At 40.8% G+C, this 15,787-nt stretch overlaps 1 protein-coding gene across 1 annotated transcript in view; it reads right to left on the bottom strand.

Moving 5' to 3' along the window:
* The window catches only part of COL24A1 (collagen type XXIV alpha 1 chain), a 145,892-nt gene extending 133,092 nt beyond the window's left edge, over positions 1-12,800 (bottom strand). The window contains exons 1-3 of the mRNA XM_074151798.1: positions 12,796-12,800; positions 11,292-11,353; positions 3,399-4,702 (exon numbers count right to left, since the gene is read on the bottom strand). Coding sequence (XP_074007899.1) covers positions 3,399-4,702; positions 11,292-11,353; positions 12,796-12,800 — 1,371 coding nt within the window. The remainder of the gene's footprint in view (positions 1-3,398; positions 4,703-11,291; positions 11,354-12,795) is intronic.
* Between the last annotated feature and the right edge of the window lie 2,987 nt (positions 12,801-15,787).

Raw genomic sequence — 15,787 nt, 5'->3', positions numbered from 1 at the left:
AATTAAATGAAATGTTTACATATTTAAGACTAACATTATCTTTTTGCTACTAAAAATAAAACAGCTATAATCTTAAGTTTTTATCTGAATCAGCAGATACCAAGAGAGAGATTTCTCAGCCTGGGCAGGGAAAGGTGAGCATTACCTGCAGAGCTAAAATGCACGAAAGTCACTAACTGCCCAATATATCCCCTGGGGCCAGGGAGAGCAAGCAATTCTGTTCGGCTGAGAAATAAGCTAGGAGTGAAATAAGCTAAAGTGTGAAAGGGTAAGTAAGAGTAAAGTAAGTGAAATAAGCTAAGATTAGTGCTGTTTACTTAGCACCACATTTAGGATCTCTGAACTGCCCTCTCTCTGGGTTCTCACTCTCACACCTCTGGGTTGGATGAAGAGCATCTCATTTAGGACTCAATTCTGCTTAATGCAGGGCTTGCATTTCCACTTCCTCCTGGCAGTATCTCCAGCTTGCTTCTCCTCACCAACTAAGGAACACCACCTTCTGGTCTTTTTCTATTTCTCCTTCTGGCTGAGTGTCTTCATAATCCAGAAAGCTTTTCCAATAGAGAAAACTAATTCCTAGCTCATTTCTCAGGGGAAGCCAAATCCTGTGCTGATAGGCCGGCAGATGCAATCGTCTACCTGCAAGTAACCTAAATCACCTCTTCAGCTCACATCAGCCCCTACTTTCCTGGTACGGGATTATGCATCATGTTACTGTGAACTGTTTTAGGACTATGTAATGATGAGTATCAGTTTGAAAGCTAAGCAGTTAAAAATACACACCAGATTCATTGATTTTTTTTTTAATCTTTACACAGTGCCAACAGCCTCTGCAACACAAAAAGGAGTGGCTCGTCAGCTGAATGGAGCAGCTTTCCCTTTAAATTAGTGGTTCAGGAGACCACACTGTTCCACTTTAAATGCACTTCATGTTTTTGTAGGGGAGTCTGGTCATTGCAACTACTAGAATCTTGATCAGGGCCTTAGCAGTTTTGAAGAAATAGGTGCTCTTTTTCATATGCCATCCATACATGAAAGCCCGAATTCTGGAGCCCTGCTTTGCAGCAGTGAATTCCACAGCTGTGGGATCATCGAATACAAGGGGCCTAATTATAAAAAGCAAGAATCAGTTTTGGTTGATGATTAAAAGCTGAAACGAAGCTGAGTAGTGTAAGAACCACAAAAGCTAGTTCTTGCCTGTCAACTCCAATACAACGAACATTATTTCTGTGTTGAAATCTTGAAAGAAGATTCAAACCAATCACAATATAATGAAAGAACTAAAAAAAAAAAAGGGAGGGGGGAGTTCATGCCTCATCAGGATTTTTTACTGCAAGGCAAGTTTGCAAGTTCCTCAGTGTTGCTTTTTTAGGGTCCCCATTGATAAGACTCTGTAGGTACTGGTATGGTATGTATTAAAGTGTTAGTCACACATATAAATGCTGGATTATCTCTGGTCTTCTCTACATGGGTGTGCTAGACTGAAAAAGCAAAGATCACCTCTTCAAGCCTGAGGCCAGCAACAGTGGCAGATACTGTGCCACGCAACCTCCATGGAGCACAATTACTTAAAAAAGCTTGTGTGGACAAGGCCATGCAGAGGCCTCTTCTCCCTTTGGCATCCACCTCTCTGGCAGCACGATGCTTTAGCTTTGCCTCTGTTCTAGCGGGTGCTCCTGGCCCCTTCAGCCAAACTAGTCCCCACAAAGGTCTAGGTTAACGTCCCAGCTCTGCCACAGACCTCTGAGACCTTGGGCACGTTATTTAAATCCTGACCCAGCAAAACACCGCAGCACAAATGCACCATATTCATTGCTACGGACTACACCAAAGGCAAGGTCTGCTCTGTCAGAGCCTTCCTAGATGAGACAATCTTCTGTGTCCCCAGTCTCTAAGAGAGGCATAGAAAATGATACTATAGACACCTTTGAACTCTCCAAGTCAACTGTCATCTTTGATGCTGTATGTATAGAGTCTGTCTAGAAAAAAAAACAACAGAGCATTTGCTTGGAGTTTCTTAGTAATGCAAACAACCAACAGCATTACCAGCAGCCATTTCTGTGCCATGAAAAAAAGAATGGATTTAACTTTCTTGACTGTAATGGACTGAAATCAGAGTGTACAAGATATGTGCTAAAATTAAAAGCTTCTATTAGGAGTTATTAAACGTTCTAAGCTCCAAAAATGGGCATTAACCTCATGTTGATGACAGCTACATACTCAGTGATATGTTCCCATAAATACTATCGTAAGGGACAAAAAGAGAAAAAAAGACTGACTTCACATTTAAAAAAGATTAAGCAAAAGCACCCTGGACTAACGTGAATTACTCGTTAACACATTTTTCAATTGTGTAACAACACTTTTGCATCTGAATCCTGTTTAGGGTAAAAACTGAACTTTTAGATAGGTTTTCAGTTGCTAACTACCTTAAGAAAAAATATTTCAGTGCTTAAAGAATACACACAATAAATCTATGGGTGCATTCAAATATATATTAGGAGCTACTTAACACATACCAAATTGCTTTCCAGTAATAACCACACAAATGCACACCACACCCTCCAAAGAAAAAAAAAAAGAGACAAGTGGAATTATCTACTGTATGCTATGGTTTAAAAATTTTAACCAAAAACTCAAACAAGCACTATCATATTTCCAAGGCTAAGCAGGAGCTGCTGTTCTCTCTTGTCTCTATTTTCACATGTATTGCTTCCATGTTTATACATGAAAAAGTTTATAAGCCTTGTGCACACAGTAAGAAAGGACAAATGGGTTTCTATTAAGAGCATTACTGAGCATTTGCAAATGTTTCATGGCTCACTGACCCTGTGGAACTGAAAAAATGCCACAAAATCTTGTAAGGCTGTTCTAAAAATCATTTTACACGCAGGTTTGCATGACCCCATAACCTTGGGTTACGAATGGTTTTACCAATCTAGATTCTGCAACTGGTCTCCTACAATTATGAATTTTGATAGCATTGCTCAAGGGAGAAAACTCCAAACAGCCTGGTTATTCTTTTCATGGATCAGTGTCTACATTTGTGTACTGTACAAATTTATCCTGTAATTTTATTAAGTGAGCAGTCTCCATAATTAGCAGTTACAAACATCTGGCTGCATTTCAAATTTTAAAGAAGTCTGGGTTGCCTACCACTTCACTAGAATGTGAGTATCTTGAATATCTTTGTATTCTGCCAATAAATAAAAATATACAACACTTACACCAAAATTACATGCGGGAAAGAGACATACTTAAGGCAGAGAAACATTTGTACAGTAGAGCCAGGAGGAGCTGCAGTCACAGCTTTGGCATGCTTTGCGAGGTTTCTTTTGAAGCCTCTGTTAAATGTATGTTGCTGCATTATAGTAAAAAGAGTAGTAAAGATAACTTACAGGAGGTCCAGCTTCCCCCTTTGGACCTCTGACGCTTCCCATTTCAAACATTTTGTCAAGATCTTCATAGTCATAAGCATAATTATCAATACCAATTTCAGAACTATTTTCCATGTGATAAGTCTCATCGGCATCAAATGCCCCTTCCTGCCCTAGACTGAGTTGATTATCCAGAGAGAGGTCAGTAGGCAAACTGTACAGGGTTGTGTTGAAGATTTGCTGCTTTTTGTTTGGTTCATCTAAATACTGTTTTTCTTCATCCATTCCCTTGCTTTTAGTTTTACTCTGTTTTACAGGGGAGATCAGAGAAGGCTCATTTTGTCTGCCTACATCTTCTGTGGTATTATTTAAAGCATTTGGATACGATCCTGGAGGGTTTTTAGCGATGTTTCTTTTTTTGCTCGTCTGCTGCTGATGAAGAGGCAGATTGACATTCTCCTGGAGTTCTGTTTCAGGCCAAGCTTCCAGCAACGCAGGTTTGGCCTCTGCAAACTCCGATGCAGAGACATTTCTTGGCTCAAAGTACTCTGGTAGAAAGCGAATCTGAGCAACATCGGTAACAGGAGTGTTTGATGCTTCCTTCTGTCTATAAACTGATATACCTTCTGATTCGTTTTTCTCATCAATCATCATCTCTGAAAAAACATCCAGCCCATCTGCAACACGTGGAGCTCCTAGCACAGATCGATACGTTTCAGCCTGGCGACATTGCTGTTTCACATATTTACAATAGTTTGCAGAGGCTTCCGCAGAGGGAATAATATCTAGCTGACATATAACTCCTTCAAAGCTGACAGAGTAAGAGTTCATCCTTCCCAGGGTAAATAAACCATCTAAATCAAATGTCTCCACTTCAGAAAATACTTCCCTGCTATAGTACTTCTTTCCACACTCAGCAAATATTGAAACAGTCTTGTCTCTAATGTCAATGGCAAATGAATGCCATTGTTCATTATGAACACTATAATCAAAGTATACAGACTGCTTCCCTCCAGTGTACACCACTAACTTTCTCGGTAGCAGCTGGACACCAAACTGCAATCTACTTTTGCTCCTAATACTGAAAAGGAAAGCATTATTTACTCTGTAAGAGTACAACCCAACCAATATGGTGAACTGATGCCCTAGACTTGATGGTATGACTTGAACGATGGGGGACTCAATATGGGCATCACTAGTTAGTACAACTCCTGATACGGTTAGGCGAACACCCTGAGGTAACAGAGATGATGTTGAGGGCACCGTCGTCTCTGAGGGCTGTTGAACATCTTTCACAAGTCCTAGTTGATGAAGAACATCTATTGCTGTAAAAAGAAATAAAGGCATACTGTTGATTTCCTTTACAAGCTCATAAATTCAGATCCATATAAACAAACGTACATACAACATCTTAACAAATCTGTACTTCCCAGAGTGTATCTACTACACACAGCAAGGCCACCAAATCCCTAGTGTAAGGTATCTTTCATATAAATCAAACAAATAATTAAAGCCAGAACAAGATTTCCATATTAAAAAAAAAAAACAAAACAAACAAAACCACACAGAAGGGACTACATATTGCCTATTGTAGGTTAATTCATTTATGAAACTGAAAAATCCCCATTTGTTGTCTTTGACCTTTTCATAGTAGGCAATGAACACACTTTGTTAGTTCCTTATTTATTTGGCTAATCCTGCCTGCTCTTTGAGCAGATAATGTTTTTTTTTTAACTTCAACTTTTTCTTTTGCAAAAGTCTTCTGCAATAAAATCATGCTTTTCATCTTTATCTGAAAAGTTTAAACGAAAGCATTTGAGGGAAGGGTTGCTTTTTTAAGACAGGACAAGCTATTTATAACACAGTAACGCCTCAGTAGAGCACCAAACGACAGTCACTAGCTCAAAGCAAAATACAAAGGTAAGCCTTGCTGAGGAGCTACTATGTGCTGCAGAGATAATTCAGCCCGTACTTGGGAAGAATTGCTGTGCTTCCACCAGGGAGCTCTCCTCCCACCAAGCAAGGCCCTGTGCCATTACAGAGTTGGCTTCAAAGGGAATTGTTTTCCCAGTGGAATCACCCTTGATTGTTTTCTTTCAGTCTGACTAATTTTGGCACAGATACGTACAAAGATCTCTCCAAGGGGAGATGCAACAGAGTGCACCACCACCACCTCCTTTCCTTCCACACAGTTTACTTGTTAGGGCCACAGATGAGGTGAAGTCTGCAGAAGCAAAAGTGGTGAGGAGCAAGGAAAGAGGAGAAGTGTCAGGACCCAAGGGGCAGCACTCGTCCATCCTCCCAGCGAATGTAAGGCTGCAGCTACCCAGACAAGATATTGAATTGAGTGCACACCACATCAGGAGACAGCAGCAGACGTTAAGGAGACAGAGAAACCAGACATCCTACTGATTTACGTCCTATAGATTTAGCTTTGCCATATAGAAGTCTGGATAGCAGATCTTCTACAAGGTGGACCAGGCAGTGGTGTTTTCACTGCTGGATTCCTCTAGTGTCTTATATAATGTGAACTTTGTGCTTTAGCCCTTTCCTTAGCCTGGACCTTACAGTGTCTCCCATCTTTTACCCAGCTAAACATCTTCACCTAACAGTTAGAAATACATTTGTCTAGCTTCCTGATAAACTGAAATTATAGCTGACCTGGGATAAGAAACCAAACCCACTTTCCTCCTAAAGACTAAATCAATGGTCAAAGATGACCGAATTCATTTGGTATCACCCGAATCAGATTTAGGCATGTTGGGGTCGGTGGGCATAAACACCTTCTTCCTTCAGGATGGATATAAAGACACCATTTGATCCCCTATGATGCAGCTGAAAGAGAAACACTACAAAGGCTTGAGTAGAACTTAAACCACACGTTCCCAGCAGTCTTCCTGTAGGGTTGCAAAATAAGACAGTGCCTGTAGCATTGTTTGGTAAAACAACTTGTCTGGGTGTTTGTGTAAGGTGCCACAGAAATACTGCAGAGCTGAGACAAAATGCAATCATGGAAATAAGAGACAAGAAGGGTGGGGGCTAAAACACGTGACATGAGAAAAGGCTAAAGAAACTACATTTGCTTGGCCTGGAGATGGGAAGGTTGGGGGAATCTATTTACAATTGTCCCTTATCTGAATTGGGTTTATAGGGAAAACAGAAAAAAGCCAAGGAGTAACGAGCACAAGCTGCAACACAACAAATTCCAGCTCCATACAAAGAAAAAGCATTCTCACCTCAAAAGTGGTTAAGTGCTGGACCAGGAGGCCAGGGACGTTGTGTCACCTCCATTCTTGGAGGTTTCCAAAGCCCAACTGGACAGGACCCAACAACCTGATCTAACTTCAACATTGACCCTGATCTCAGCAGGAGGTAGAACCCGATGAGTTCGAGGTCCCTCTAACCTAAATTTTCCAGTTTTCTGCACAAGGGGAAACTGAGCATTGTAGTTTTCATAAACAGCATTGCACAGAAGCATACGATACCAATTTTTTTTCCCCTAACTGGAACAACTGGCTGGACCTGAGCTTCACTGAACTCCCTATATTAAAAATGACTAGTAGTATCTAACAGTTGAAGTGAGCATTTACCTGAGGGTACTTTTACTACGCCCATTGTGCTTATATTAAGTAACAAAGCTATTAAACAGCATAATACAAATTTGGAGTAGCCAGGAAAAGTTAAGGATTCTCTGCTATATTAAGAGAAAAGAGCAAGTGAAACAAACGGATGTTCACTCTTTTAGTGGAAAAAAGGTCTCCTTTCCCAGTCTTTCTCTGTTTACTGAATGTATTCATAGCAAACTTTAAGAATAGACAGATGTTGGCTTAGTTTCAGTAGTAAGTTATGAAAAGAGCCTGAGATTTCCTTCAGAGTGGTTTATAAATTGGAACCAAAAGTATCAACCTGAATGCACTGTACATCTTGAAAATTAATTACACACCTTGTAGTGTTTCGAGTCATGTTTGAGATTCATGGATGTGCCAAGATTGCCCTGGCAGGTAGCCAGCGCAGACAGAGGTACGGGGAAAGCATAACTTTGCTGAAAGTCATGTGTACGCCAATTTCTCAAGATGTTTTGCCTCAGAGCAATTAATTTGCTATGGCCGTATTTTTATCTGTCAAACTGATAACAGAGGTCAGGTTATAGAAGAGCTTCGAAGCACAATGCATCTGCTAATGAACCACCACACTTTCCCAGGACCCCCGGTCCTGCATGATCTGCATGTAGTTACAGAGGAAAAAGCTGCACTTGTGAAAGCTAAGAAGAAACACTGGTCCTGAGCTCTGGGCAATGTAGAGGTCTTACACATGCAAATAATACCCCAAGGGTGGAGACACCGCTCCAACACTTCTGTGCACTGTCTGGGCCAGCTCACTGCACAGAGGAAAACAGCTAATAATCTAACCAAAGATTATGTCTACATATCACATCCTAACCTGAAATATTTGGCAAGTAATTGTATTTTAAAATATTTGTAATTATGTATTTGTATTTTAAAATAACAATGTATGTGATCTGTCCAAAGTATTATAAATTGAAGTATAAAACAAAAAGATTAAACTGGCTTAAAACAGTCAATTTAAAATTGACACTCAAGAGTATCGCTACTAAATCTCAAACTGCAAGCAAAATTGCCAAAATTTTGGCAGTTCTGATTTGAAAACAGCCGGTTGTTTAGAAGTTATTTTAAAAAAAGGAAAAACATCTGAGCGCATGATGAGAAATAAGACACATTCTCCACGTCCTTGCAAATAGATTTCTGCAAACAATGACAGGTCTTGAGAAAGCTAAACACGAAGAAATGCTGTGTGAAAAATTACAGCAAAAGATTAAGTATTAACTAATTATTCCTTGCTGACTTGCTGCCTGTTAACCCACCATCAAGCCAAATGGCTGTTCCAAACTTTTTTGGCCAGTCGCTTCATTTCTGGTCCAACATGTATTTTTATTTTATTTTAAGGTTTTCAGAAGCTCTTGGCAGTACAAAGGGTTTTGGGAGCAAGCAACCCTCTCAACTCTTCCTCCCAGTATGACAACCACTATTTTCTTTACCTATCAGTAGTCAGTTTTCTTTGTTTACCCATGTCTGCAAAACATCTGTCTTCACTTACTGTTTCCTCAGCCCATTAGTCCCCCAAATCGTAACGGCTCATCTTCTTGGAGGAAAAGTTTTTTGAGTTATTGGTGTCAAATGCTTTCCTTCTACCTTCTAGGACTTGAAAAATTCACGTTACTGCATCACGAGGGGAGGGAAAACCTAGCATGGGGTTTGGCAAAAAATCTTCTGACCCTCTCATGGCACAAAAAAATCCCAAAAAGGAACTGGGGAGGGATGAGGGGACTTGGCTATTTCATCATTCCACAGCCCTGTTCTGTTCAGTCTCTCTTGTTCATTTTCCACATTCCTCCATACTCATGACCACTCTGAAGGCAGGGTATTTGGGGTGCCCTCTCCATTTCAGCAATCCTAGTATACACACATCACTCGCTTTCCCTTTACCAGTATGGGCAAGGGTAAAACAAGGGTCATTCATCAGTCAGCTCTACTGGAACTGAAAGTAGTTACTCATCAGGTTGGCCATTTCCTAGGTGATGCTGCATCTGCAGTTGGGTAAATTAAGATACCTGGCTGCAAGCAATGGTCTCCCAGACACCAAGCCAAGTGAATGGCACAGGAAATCCAACCAGACACATTGATTCTATATGAACTGTATATTCTTTGAGCCACACTCAAAGTACTATTCCTGAAGGCCGAGGCTGTATCTTTACATATATTTTACTGAACACAATTTATAGCAACCTACCAAAATGAACAAGGCATAGCTTCTCAGGTAAAGCATGCACAGGCTGTCCCATCAGCTCAGGAGAGAAGGAATGTTAATTACTCTAGCTAGCACCTTCATATTTGGCAGAATACTCTTTTTTTTTCTTTCCTCAAAATGCAACTGCCAAGAAAGTTTTAATAACAATGTAACTGTTAACATATTCCTAATGGGCAGACAATTCTGTTTCTGCACAAACTCTAAGCACTGCAAAGGAGTAGTGCTAGCTCTGCGGGTTATGTACCGAGATTGAAGAATACACTTGAGCTGCTCTTTTTTTGAGGAGGTTTCCTCAGACTGCTGTTCACTGAACTGCTTTTTGCAACCTTGTTTATACACTGTGCAAATAATTTGCATGAGGGACCAAATTCACCCACGGGCAGAAAGATGCATCAAGGTTCAATGCATCATTTTGATCCCAAGCAAGCACCTAAAGAAAATGAAGTTGCGTGTGGGATCTGTATACGGAGGGCAGAGGGGAGTTCCCATTTAGTAAGACTTCTCATATGGCTAGCTAGAAATGCTGTTGAAAAATAAAAATAATAATTTAAAAAAAAAAAACCACAACAGTAGGAAAGCTCTTCCATCTGCTAGTGACAAAATACAAAAAGAAGCAGATATAAGCATGTCAAGAGTGGAGGCTTTACCACTTTTCTGCAAAGCTCTGTGCATAAAGTGCTCGCAGCCCACAGGCAAATAAGCCTCAGAGTGCAGCTGCCCCCCCGTGCCACTGCCGTCCCCAGACCTGTAGCCTTTACAGTTCTTGCCCAAAGTTTCATTAGAAAAGCAATTCTCATGCTGAGGCACATGAGAAGTGAGAGAAATTGTTTATTTCTTTGCAGAGGAGGAGGGTGGGCTGGAGGGATGAAGACAAACCATCTCTGCTCACCTGTCTCTGGCATCCCTTACCTGCTCCCGCTACACCGGGAGAGCGCAAACTGCATCCCTAAACCAGCCTCTCCCTTTCCATCCCCACAGGCCTGGAGCCAGGGCAGGGCAGGCCACACACATCTATGGGTGCTGCACCTCCTCTGACAAGAGCTTGGCTCAGCTATTAGAAAAATCTAGGAAAAATCCCATCATTGCAAAAGCATATGTCCCGCACTGAGTTGAACATGAAAAATCAACAACCAGTCTTACCAGGCAAACAACTAACAGAAGGCAAAACTACAAACAGAACAGGAAAAAAAAAACCCGAAATAAAAAAATCAGGGTTTGCCAGTTGCCGGGAACGATGCGAAGGAAAAAAGCATTGGTGGAAATAATGGTGGGAGGCTGCTGAGAAATCCCACAGGGCTCCAGCAAAACGTTATCAGGAATGAGTCTTGCCTTCAACGTGCAGCCCAGCTGTTTGCGAATACTGAATAGCCGAGTATTTGCAGTTAGCATACTTACCAGCCAAGCATGGCCTTTCTTGCTTTACCTGTACGATGAAGGAACATGGCAGAGAACTGCTACTGCCCCTCTCATGGCAGATAAGAACTGACTAAATGGCATGTCAGCCTCCACCACTTCGGGACGCTAATGTTCCCACAGCGGTCTCTAGTGCAAGCTGCACATCTGGTACAGTTATAACAGCTGGCAGATCAAAAAAGAAATTAAAAACAAGACAACCCTATTTCCTCACTAACATCTGCATCTGAATGCAAAACCAAATGAATACACAATTTCACTTTTTGCTTTAATGATGCCAGCCTAGACTAAGCCTTTATTATCTGCAGTGGCTTGCTTGCACAGCCCTAAGTGCAAAGGTAACTCAAGTCATAGCTCGCCACCCCCAAGGACACCCACTTGCAATGAAGACACAATCAAAGCCTTTTCACTGTACAAGGCTTCTCTTATGAAGAGCTTGCTTAAATATGTAAGCAATTTCATAGAGAGAAAGTCTGAGTAATTTTCAAAAAGGTCATCTTTTCCAAACTGGTTGCTTTAAACTTTTGCTCTCATTATGCTGTAGCTGGTATTTTCTTTAATTCTCCATTAAGGAACTGAACCTAAGGTCACTAGTGACAACAGTTCATTTACTCTTTTTATCTAGTAACAGATTATACAAATACCCTGTTATAAGAAAAAAAAAAGTGTTCTCACCTTGTTTGGGTACTTGTGCAACACCCACAGCTATACATATTGCAATTAAAAAGAGAGTTTTCCTAAAAGGGAAAGAAAGAAAGAAAAGAACTTGTGAGAAAACATCTAAAGTTTCAGAAGTCCCATAAATTAGAAGCTTGATTCAGTGTCTAAAGTCAATGGCAGGATACCATTGACTTCAGCAAGTCCTGGATAAAAGCCATCACACTGTACAACTTCCCACTAATACTGAAAAGACATTTTATTCAAAGATCAAGGATTATGTATGCCCTCGTATATATATTTTACACTGGCTTTTATTAATAAAGTAACTGCATCTGGTTTATATTTTCTTACAGCAGCCTTCAAATATAAATGCTGCTATGTAGTAAATGTCTTACTGGAAAAAAAAGAAAAAAGTTACTGTAAAGAAACTATAAAATGAACGACAAGTTAATGCCTATAGAGATCACTAGATATTTTTGTCCCAGTGTGCCTGCTACCAGTCTTGTCACTATATCACATCATTTTACCATAAATTAAAATGTTGTGTCACACTTTTGTTCCTGTATGATAAGATTTTGTCATGTTACAAACAGGACATAGTCTCACAAAAAGTAAAAAAATCCCATTACTTTTTGACTTAAAACTTCATGTTCAGATAGAAGAGTGCAATACTGATAAGTACCACGGGCTCACTGATTGCAATGAACATGTATAAAGTTGATATAGATTAGGTGCTCAAAATTTGCTTTAAATGAAGACACCATTGGCAAAGTGTTGGACAAAATAAATGTTTTTACCACAGTTAAAAAACAGACTGTCTGCTACTTTTTACTCAATTATCATATTAGCAACTAATCACACTCTTATCAGTGACTAAATCTTCTAATAAATGAGAAATATATATTCTGTTAATGTTGGACATCCAGACACATATATAGAAACAGACATATATAACATATATATTTAGTGATAAGACAAATATTTCTAAAGTATCAAAAATAGTTCTGATACTGACTACCCAAGTCATGCTCAAGCCTCAGCCTGGCCCTTTTGCTCATTAACATATATAACCTCATTGACTTTTCATAATATTAAACATTAGACCCACTAAAAGCATTTGCTGGATCATGCCAGAGAGTGCTTAAGTATCTGAAATAAACAGTATTTAAAAGTAATACAGTTGCGACTAAACACCTGTAACTTCATATGATGTAGCTTTGCCACCTAAGTAGTCAGGTTTGCACAGCATAAAAAATTCAGGAAGAAAACCCCCACCAGTTTATACAGGAACATGTGGTTCAGACAGCAACGACAAACGAGTTCCTTCCACTGACTGTTTGTTGTCAGGCTACCTTCAGCTCAGAGGATAAGGAACGTATAAACCAAGTATTAGTAATGCTACAATGGCAAGAAATCATGCTATGATTTAAATATTTATATATATATGCATACACATATACACATATATAGAGAAGAGTATCAGTGAAAAATCAATTCAAACATTCCAGAAACATCCAACCGCATGACAATCACAAAGGAAAAAACCTGGGTTTATCACTCACTTTGCTCAGTGAAATAAAGAGAGTCAAAATTCATTGATCTAGCCAAAGACGGGTTTGATTACTTACCTTCCTTCCACTCAGGGAGTTTTACTGTGGGGTTTCACTCCAGTATTCAAACCAAGTCCCCCTTAGGAGGCGGCACTCACAGCTGGTGTCACTGCTTCTTGTGGGCCCCCCTACCAGTCCAGTCCAACCCAAGCAGCAGGTAGTTCTGAACTGCCCCCTCCCCAAGCCCAGCCCTTGATAGACACTTGCCAGCCAAAACCCACTGCCTGAGCCTTCCCCCAATTCCTGTTATGAGCAAAACCACTTCAAATGCTGGGAGGAGAAAGGAAGCATTACAGACTCAACCAACTCCCATTCCTTACAGATGTGTTGGTTCAAACCATAATTTAAAGAAATGCATGATCCACCACCCCCAACTCTCTGCTGTTCTTCCCTCTTCCAGCTGATCTCTGACCTGGACTGAAAACACAAATTACCACACTGATTTTCAGGCAAATCACTTATTTAAACAGGATTTCAAGTTATGGGGGCAGGGAAGAGAAGCTTTATAAAATTAGACTAAACATATTTTTCCTGCTATGATGTATCTTAAAGGATCTCCTACAGCATTCTTCAAAACATCTGCTCAAAGCTTTCAAAGCAAATAAGGTGGCTGGATCTTGGACCAATTTAGGTTCATTGGTTATGCACCTACATGTGGATTTGCATATTGTGAGAGCTTAACTTTTGGCGATCGGAGCAAATGAATAATTTAAGGAACAGTAAAGCGTGATAATAGCAGTATTTTGTCATTGGTATTGCCACTGTAAAGCTGTAGATACATCATGTTTCTTAGAAGAAAATGCACAGAATGTATAGGGTATTCAAAAATATGCATTGCTGCTCCAGTTCTGATCACAGAAGGGGAGTGGGGTGGAAACTACATCTTATAAATCCTTATATGCTTGTAAGGTCACATTTTCCAATTAACCACTGCGGTCCCCAGCTATTCCTCTCTTCAGGCTTACTCCTGCTACAGCCATGAAACGTCTACTGAAACAGTTCTGCCACTCCTGCAAGAGACCTAATATTGACTGTTGTCCAAACAGCAGATCAGCTATGGGACACTCACTTCTTTTTTTCAGCTCTGAAGACCAGAATCCAGAATTCAAGTTCTGGTGTTATTTCACAAGTAAATAGTTTCTGTGTCACACAATGCATCATCTTTTGATCTAATGAGAAGCTCAGCGACAGGGGATTAGCTGTGTTAGGAAGCAAGTCCATGCATTGCAATGTACCTGCTAAAACTCAGGGCTTCTATTTATTTATTTATTTGACTTCCAAGGGTGCAAAATGGATTCACAATTAAAACAGTATTAGGCATTTTAGTTAGCTCCAAAGTCAGGATGCTCAAACAACCCTAGAGCTCAAAGTGCAAAGATGACTCCTCTTAACATTACCACAGCCTCTTCCACAGTGTCAGCCAGGGACAAGCTGTGTGTCAGGTATCTGCCTCCACCATCTCCCACCAAATGTTGTAGGAAGGCAAGAAATTCCAAAATGCTCCCAGGGCTGTAAATTACACGGATGTAACTGGATATACAGAAACATGTAGTGCAAGGTAAAGACAAATGTCTGGCTTACTCAGCACTCTCCAGCTAATGTCAAGAACAGATGAGTGATTTTAGGCTAAGAGAAAAAACAGGGACCACAGACAACCATAGGGCTGGAGGTTCCCTAATGCATGCGAAAAAGTTAGTCTTCCTTCTGCCTTTTTTCAGAAGTAAAACTTTTTGTAAATGAAACCATGTGCAGCCTAAAGTGAAGTTGTACAAGGGAGCCCTCCATGGCTGATGATGAAAAAATTAAATTCTGTCCTTCTGAGAGAATCTGCTCATGCAAACCTTCCCCTTCTCAGTCAAGATCACTACTCTTTGCATTAAAAGCTGCAGAGCAGCCAGTTCTTAGTCTCCATTCTCAGACAAGCACTCCCACTAAGGCACCAGGCTCCCTGCTGTGCAACGCGTATGGCTTGATCCATCCTCTGCCACAGCAGCAAGGAACAAAGCAAGCAGCATGTGGGAACCCTGGACCGCCTGCCTTAGCTGAGCCCCTAGCTCTTAAGGAGACTTGCCCTGTTGGGACATGACAATGGAAAAACGCAAAAGCATGTGGCCAGGAGACTCCAGTTGATTTGAATGCTGGCTATTTTCCCTCCTTTAATGTCACACACGAAGCTGTTGACCTTGGCTATGTCCTGCCCTTGAGTCTAGGTATCTCTTGAGCTTCCTCCCCTCCTCCTACCTTTTCATCCTCTCTCCTGTTTTACATGCAAGCACAAGCTGAGAGCAACTATCTAATTGTCTGGAGGAAGGCACCACCAAACGTGGTTGAGCTATTCTACCACTTACAATATAGCTTATATTTCTGATAATCTTTGACATCTTGTGGCTGTTTGCCTCTTCCTATGAGTGGACAGTAACTATCTGTGTTTGTTTTTTTCCATTAAGGATGACAGAGGGATGAGGAAACTGAGAAGCTTCAAAGCAAGTTGTGGCAAGCAACGATGCAAAATTCCACCCTCTGAAGACTACTCAGCAGTGTTCGGAGCTCAGTGCTCCATGGTGGTCAGTGCACAGTGGTGCAGGGTAACAGTACCCTGTTAATTCCAAGCTAGTTGCCTAAATCTCAATTTTGAAGGAAAAAATACCACTAGCTGGCTCCTAGAGAAGGCAGGAGACCTGTTCCCTGTGTAACTAGCACAGGTGCAGAACACACTGAGCTCGAGGGCTGCATTCAACCCTCCCCTCATCAGTGATGACAGTTTAAATACCAGCACCTGCCCCACATGCGTTATTTCATTAGATCTCCTCTGAGGAGAAGGGCCCAGTTTGTGTCCATCAGGCCTAAGGATGGCTTTGGGAAAGGTGATTGCACATTGTGGACTGAGGTGTCCTGGGCTTC

Source organism: Numenius arquata, chromosome 8, assembly GCF_964106895.1.
Source record: "Numenius arquata chromosome 8, bNumArq3.hap1.1, whole genome shotgun sequence".
NCBI classification, from domain to species: Eukaryota; Metazoa; Chordata; class Aves; order Charadriiformes; family Scolopacidae; genus Numenius; species Numenius arquata.
The sequence above is the reverse complement of the archived record's forward strand: the minus strand, read 5'-3'. Positions and strand labels throughout refer to the sequence as shown.